This window comes from Malurus melanocephalus, unplaced genomic scaffold (genome assembly GCF_030028575.1).
Source record: "Malurus melanocephalus ecotype Western Australia unplaced genomic scaffold, MMel_1.1 scaffold_81, whole genome shotgun sequence".
NCBI classification, from domain to species: Eukaryota; Metazoa; Chordata; class Aves; order Passeriformes; family Maluridae; genus Malurus; species Malurus melanocephalus.
In genome coordinates, this window is record NW_026623313.1 from 654065 (window position 1) to 661025 (window position 6961).

General features: G+C 61.0%; 1 protein-coding gene across 1 annotated transcript in view; it reads left to right on the forward strand.

Annotated features, from left to right (window-relative positions):
* The window catches only part of ASIC4 (acid sensing ion channel subunit family member 4), a 28678-nt gene extending 22287 nt beyond the window's left edge, over window positions 1–6391 (forward strand). Inside the window, exons 2-10 of the mRNA XM_057367614.1 lie at window positions 1273–1417; window positions 1585–1712; window positions 1804–1963; window positions 2363–2419; window positions 2515–2668; window positions 3057–3148; window positions 3467–3546; window positions 3865–3969; window positions 4248–6391. Coding sequence (XP_057223597.1) covers window positions 1273–1417; window positions 1585–1712; window positions 1804–1963; window positions 2363–2419; window positions 2515–2668; window positions 3057–3148; window positions 3467–3546; window positions 3865–3969; window positions 4248–4367 — 1041 coding nt within the window. The 3' untranslated portion in view covers window positions 4368–6391. The remainder of the gene's footprint in view (window positions 1–1272; window positions 1418–1584; window positions 1713–1803; window positions 1964–2362; window positions 2420–2514; window positions 2669–3056; window positions 3149–3466; window positions 3547–3864; window positions 3970–4247) is intronic.
* Window positions 6392–6961: the final 570 nt, after the last annotated feature.

Consider the following 6961-nt stretch of genomic DNA (forward strand, 5'->3'; position numbering starts at 1 on the left):
GGGCTGCAGTGAAATGCATGGCAAGGGACAAGGAGGAAGAGCTGAGGTGCAACATTCCTAGGCGCAGGGTTCACACAGTGTGCCTGAGACAGGTCATCACTATCCAGACACAGATGCCCACCGTGCCAGGACACTGGGGGCTGCCAGTTCAGCCTGCCTGAACATACACCCCTGTCCCAGCCTGACTCGAGGAGGAATTTTCCATTCCTGAATGGAGGTTGGGGAAAGGCGTGTTTGTAGCAACCCCCTCCTCTCCCTCCCCTCACCCATCACCGAAGCAGCTCAGGAAGGCGCCTGCCTTGTTTGTCTCCAGGAAGGTGCACAGCAAAAGCCTCCCAGGAGGGAGAAATCCCTGGAAGGGACCAGGGACCTTGGGCAGCTTTAGGGGCAGCTTGCMGCCCACTTTCCAGAGGAGCCTGCATGCAGCCATGCCGTTGCCTCTTGCCTGCTGCCAGGATGGAGAAGATCTGACACCGTCCCAGGACAGCAGTGCACCTCAGCTTGTCGTTGGCATCCTGCGAGCCACTCGGATCCCCGGGCTGCACTACATGTGCACTCGGCCACAGTCCCGCCTGCGCCGTCTGCTCTGGAGCCTGGCTTTCCTGGCCTCTGCCGGGCTGCTGGCCACCGGCRCCGCTGACCGCCTGCACCACCTGCTCTCACGCCCCGTGCACACCCGTGCACGCCTCGCCTGGGCACCCCAGCTCCGCTTCCCGGCTGTCACCCTCTGCAACCCCAACCGGGCACGCTTCCTGCACCTCACTAAACCTGATCTCTACTCGGTGGGAGAGTGGCTGGGGCTGGCCCAGGAGAACCATTCACTGGTGCCTGAGATGCTGGCAGTGCTGGGGGAGGACCAGCGTGCCTGGCTGACGCGTCTGGCCAACTACTCACGCTTCTTGCCGCCCCGCCGCTCTGAGCGCACCATGCAGAGCTTCTTTCACCGCCTGGGCCACCAGATCGAGGACATGCTGGTGGAGTGTCGCTTTCAGGGAGAGCGCTGTGGCCCCGAGCACTTCACTCCCGTGAGTCTCCTGGCAGGAGCAGTGGGCTGCCACTGGGAATGATGCTTCACCCCCCACCCCAGCAAGGGTGGAGGGGTGGCAGTGTGGGGAGTACGGCTGAGACGAGCCATTCCAAGGGTCATGCCAGACTGGGCCTCCCTTCCAGCACCTCCATGGAATTGGAAAGGAATTTTTGGACCTCRTCCTGCTTGCAGAATAGTCTACCAGATCCCTGCTGCTCTCTTACCCCTGCTCTCTCCATCCCCAGGTCTACACACGCTATGGTAAGTGCTACACTTTCAATGGAGATCGAAGGAATCCACGTGTGACCCGCCAAGGTGGCATGGGCAAYGGGCTGGAGATCATGCTGGACATCCAGCAGGAAGAGTACCTGCCCATCTGGAGAGAGACCAGTAAGTGGGACTGTGGCTCAGGCAGAGCACACGTGAGGGGGCTCAGAGGGAGGATTGCTGGGCAAGCAGAGCACCCTGTGAGGGGGCTATGGGGACAAGCAGGGCACCAGAGGGGTGCAGGTGCTGGGCCAGTGCASGCATGCAGCACCTCTGTCCTCCTCCCACAGACGAGACATCATTTGAAGCTGGCATCCGGGTCCAGATCCACAGCCAGGATGAACCACCCTATATCCATCAGCTGGGCTTTGGTGTCTCTCCTGGCTTCCAGACCTTTGTGTCCTGCCAGGAACAGCGGGTAAGGCAGGATGCCCCACAGCCTCTAGGGAGGTGTCTGTGGGCACCCAGCCCAGCACAGCCCTACAGTGATGCCCTCCTCACCCCAACAGCTCACCTATCTGCCACAGCCATGGGGGAACTGCCGGGCCAGCATGCAGGGCGAGCAGATGCTGCCTGGCTATGACACCTACAGCATCGCTGCCTGCCGCCTCCAGTGTGAGAAGGAGGCCGTGGTGCAGAGCTGCCACTGCCGCATGGTCCATATGCCAGGTGAGGGGTGTGCATGATGGTGTGAGGGCACCCCACTACCTCAACAGTCCTGCCGGGGTGCCCCAGCTCCCTGCAGTCTGCACCCAAAGATAACCTCTGCCCCAATACTTTGCACCCAAGGATTCACCTGGCCCCATCCCTCTGCACCCAGGGACCGCCCCATCCTCTCTACACGCTGTCAGCACGTGTCCTATCCTCCTTGCAGCACATGTCAGCCCTTTCCCTGTCTGCCTTGTACCTGGGCCACCTCTACCCCAGTCAACCTGCACCCAAGTGCAGTGGGGTCACTCATCCCCCTTCCCTCTGCACCCTGCCCCACTGCCTCTGAGGGAGTGAATCAAGGATGGGGGGCAGAATCTGGCCAGACTCCCACCCTCCCAACCAGCTGCTTCTCCACAGGCAACGAGTCCATCTGCTCCCCTAACGTGTACATCGAATGTGCTGACCACACGCTGGGTAGGTGCAGTAGTGGGTGGGCATCTAGGGCCCAGCTGAGTGCCCCAGGGAGGGGGCTGGGGATTGCAGCCATGCCAATGGGTGTCTGCCCCCAGATGCAGCAGTGGAGGACAGCCAGGAGCGCTGCAGCTGCCCCACGCCATGCAACCTGACACGCTATGGCAAGGAGATCTCCATGGTCCGCATCCCTAACAAGGGCTCAGCGCGCTACCTTGCCCGCAAGTACAATAAGAATGAGACCTACATTCGGTGAGTTGCCAGTACTGGGGTGTTCCAGGGGGTGGGCGGGGACCCGGGGACCCAGGGAACTTCCACTTCACTCCTGGCAGCATGCAGAGAGAGGGTTCTGGCATACTCGGTCCCTGCAACATCCTCTGCCCAGGGATGTTGCCACTTGACCTTCTCCCCAAATTGTCCATGTCTTCCCAGCCCTCCTGCCAGCATCTGCCCACCCCACAGTCCCTCCTTGCATGGGACATGCCCTAYCCATGTCCCCACTACCCCAGCCTGAATAATTCACAAGGGCCCTGGGAGCACCTGGGGGCTGGAGGGCTGGGAGACAGGGGATGTTTGGGGGAAGTGGGGCAGGAGGGTTGGTGACCAGCCATCTTTGCTGAGCACAATGGTGTCCCCGCAGGGAGAACTTCCTGGTGCTGGACATCTTCTTTGAGGCACTCAACTACGAAGCCATTGAGCAGAAGAAAGCTTATGACCTTGCTGGGCTTCTCGGTGACTCCTCTCGCTTTCCTGTGGGACTCTGAGGCGTGGAGCTCTGGGTCCCAGCCCTGGGAAGACATGGGTCTGGTGGGGGAGGGATCACGCAGAGCAGCATCCAGCCACAGGCTGGCTGAAGGGTGGAATGCTGTTGACTGTCCCCTATCCTGCATGTCCCCTATTGCCTCTGTCCTGCTGCCCCTGCCCCCATGACTGCTCTGTCCCCCACCATCTGGCAGCCCTGGCACTGCCTGCAGCCCTGCTGGCCCACCCCAGGCTTCCAGTGTGCTGCACAGCATCTCCTGGTGACCATCTCTCCCTCCTCCTTCCCAGGGGACATCGGGGGGCAGATGGGCCTGTTCATCGGTGCCAGCATCCTCACCATCCTGGAGATCCTGGACTACATCTATGAGGTATGTTTAGCCTTCAAGCCTTGGTAATGGGAGCAGAGACAGGCTTCCCAGGGAGGGCATAAAATGTGTGGCTACCCCAGAGGGCTATTACAGCCTCCAAACCAGGGAACACAGAGACGGCAGTGGGAGGAGAACAGGTCCCCAGCATTCCTCAGTGACCTGAGGACAGRGAGGGTGGTGGGCAGAGGTACTGTCCCCACTATCCCTGGGCGAGCAGGGGAGTGGGCAACTCTACACAGTTCTGTGTAGACCAGGGTATCCACACACACGGTGCTACCTGTGTGCAGGTCTGGGTCTGACCCCCCCATGTGCATTCAGGTGATTCGAGACAAGGTGAGCCGGGTCCTGCRCCGCTCCAAGCCACCTCTGAAGAAACCCTCGGGTAGCATTGCCACACTGGGACTGGAGGAGATGAAGGACCAGGTACCTCCACAGGGCTGGGCTGCCTGGTGGGTGTGCAGACGGGGCCTGACATGTGTGTCTGCCCCTCTCCAGGGGCAAGGGACATCATCCTAAGATCAAGGGTCTGTGTGGCTCTGCATTTGGTGCCCTCAGGCTGCAGAGTCACGCCAGTCCTGGGGAGGCAGAGAGCTGGGGGCCCCTGGGGGAGCTCTTGTGGACAGGCTCTGCTGGGCAAGAGGACTGGCGGGGGGTAGGGTGCCTGGAGTCTGTGCCCACCCCATTGACTGTCATCCCCACAGAGCCCCTGTGAGACATTGGGCCGGCAYGTAGAAGGCGCCTACAACGCAGGCATCCTGCCCAACCACCACCACCGCCACCACTACCCTCACCAGGGAGTCTTCGAGGATTTTGCCTGCTAGGCAAGATTGGGACTGGGGGGGCAGCCCCCTGCCACCCCGCTCCCCGGCGTTCGCATGGAGAGGGACTGCGGCACTGGGTGCGGTGGGCACAAACTCCTGCCTCCCGCACCGCACTGCCAGGACCGGCCATACCGTTCACCCCCAGTGATGCCACTGGAGCTGYCTCAGCACCGGAACCAGAGCAGCCCCCCGGCCCTTTTGCCTGTCCCCTCTGCTTGCCCCTAGCACGTGGGCTCAGCCCAGTTTCAAGCACATGGCGTGGAGGGGGATGGGCATGCCAGGGGGGTTTGGAGGAGCAACAGATGTGGGCCAGAGAGGCCCTGGTGCTGCAGAACATGAAGGGGGTAAGCTGAGGTTCCTGTGAGCCCCTCCAAGGCCTCTCCTGCTGACCCCTCCTGGGTGGTGGTCTCTGCCCTGCATGGTTTTCCCCAGGAGAGAAACATGCCTGGAACAGCTTCTGCTCTGCCCAGGAACCATCTCCCTGCCTTCCTGCTGCAGGGCAGGGCAGCGTTGCAGGGCATCCCTCGGAGCAGCATGGCCCCCGCGGCCAGCCTGGGGACACCCCAACTGCAGCCACACCTGCATGGCACCACCCTGACCCCTGGCACCACCACCACTGTGACACCCCTCCCCCAACATCCGCCCACCTTTCCCCAACCTCATGCAGCCTCCTAGGGCTGTAGCCCCTCCATCACTGTTCCCAACCAGACCCCTGCACTGTGACTCCTTCTGCCACTCCAGTGTTGGCCTGTAATAACCCCCAGTCATTTCAGCACTGCAAACCTACTGCCTCCCCCGTCTTCTGCCCCAGTCCATTGTGAACCCATCCTCTCCTTGCCCAGGTATTGCCTAAAGTGGCTCATCCCTTGGTGTAGCTGCCTGGCACAGCCCAGGCAGCGTGGTGGGTTCTGCTCTCACTCCCCTGCCTGTCGCTGCTCTTTTGCACCGTGCACGTACCCCTTGCCATGTTCCCAGCCCCGGGTGCTGAGCACCCGCTGTGCCTCCCCCAGACTGTACATGGTTAGGAGGGTGCTCCGTGCCCAGCACTGCCCAGACAGCCACAGTCCAACCTGGTGGCTGGAGCCTTGGCTGGAACTGGCACCCACAGTCCTCCTGCCTGCCCTGAGATGGCGGGACCCACRGCAGGACCTGCGGCAGGACCCGCAACACTCCCCGTCCTGTTGTACATTGCCTCCACCCCCTCCACTGTAGCAGCAGACACCAGCGCAGGGCAAACTGCCCCAAAATATCTCAGGAGGGGGGGCGAGCTGGCAAAGCCCCCCTCAACACACACACTTGGCAGAGGGGGACCTCAGGGCAGGAATTTGGGACCTCTGGGGAAGGCTGGGGTTGCAGGCTCTGGCCCTGCTGGTTTGGTCCCCATCCCTGGTGCCCACAGATGGAACATGGCCATGCTGTGCCATGCCCAAAGCCATAGATGCAGGAGGAGCCATCATCCTTGCAGCCTTCAAGGTCGCACACAATGGGAGGTGCACGGCAGGGACCGGGGCACCAGCAGCCCTGGCTCTGGGTATGCGTGGCCCAACAGCCCCCCACGCGTACCCCAAAATATGTACCCACGCGTAAGCACGTTCCCCATTGGTGCAAGCATCTAACTGTGTGGTGTTCTGGGTCCCCCTGCATGGTGGGGACACATGGCAAGCCTCCTGGCAGGGCAGACACACGGTGCTCCCCGGATAGCCCTCCAGAGCACCCCATGCCAGCTCCCCATGGGGTTCCCATACACCAACCTGCAAGCAGGAGGGTCCCCAGAGGGGTGCCATGTCAGCCCAGGAAAGTGCCACGGCCATGCCAGCCAGCCTTACACCAAGGTCTCCTGTGGCAAGTGGGGGGTGCAGGATGTGGCCCCTTCCTGCCAGCTGGAGCAGCAGACCCTGAAGAGGGTGGGCATGGGCACCACSGTGGGAGGGCCAGCACGAATGCCCTCGTGCTGGTGAATGTGAGAGATGTGTGTCACTGTTTTATAAATGTAAAAATGCTCCCTAATAAAGAGGCACAAGTAGGTCCAGAGATGCCTGTGAGGGCTGATGGGGCAGAGAGATGGCGGTGACATCACMCTAGAGGGGAGGTGGTGGTTGGACCCAGGGAAAACTTTACAGCCCTGTGCTTATGTGGGAGGGGTACAGGGTGAGACTGAAACAGGGGAGGCAGAGGATGGGTGAAGGGGAAAAGGGGCCCTGCTGGGGCTTTCCCCAGCAAAGGTGCTCCTCCAGTTCCTGCCTTCTCCAGACGTTTCTCCATCTGCCTCAGCCACCTACAGGACAGACAAATGGGATGCAGTAGGAAACAGAGGCTGACCTCATCRTGAAGGCTGCCAACACCAGGCGCCACAAGTTTCCCTCTAAACCAGTGAGGGCTGAAAATGCCTGAGTTAACTGGGTGTACCTGGGACACAGGATCACATCCCACAGCTCACACCATGCCCTGTGAGAAGRGCACTGAGGTTGGTGCTAAAGGGAAATGCAGGGAAATAGCTGCATCCTCCACATGTTTTTATCACAAAGTAAGAGAATAAGGTCCMTTTGGGATGAGGCTGTCCCTACTACCAGATTCTGACACATCTGCCCCTCTAG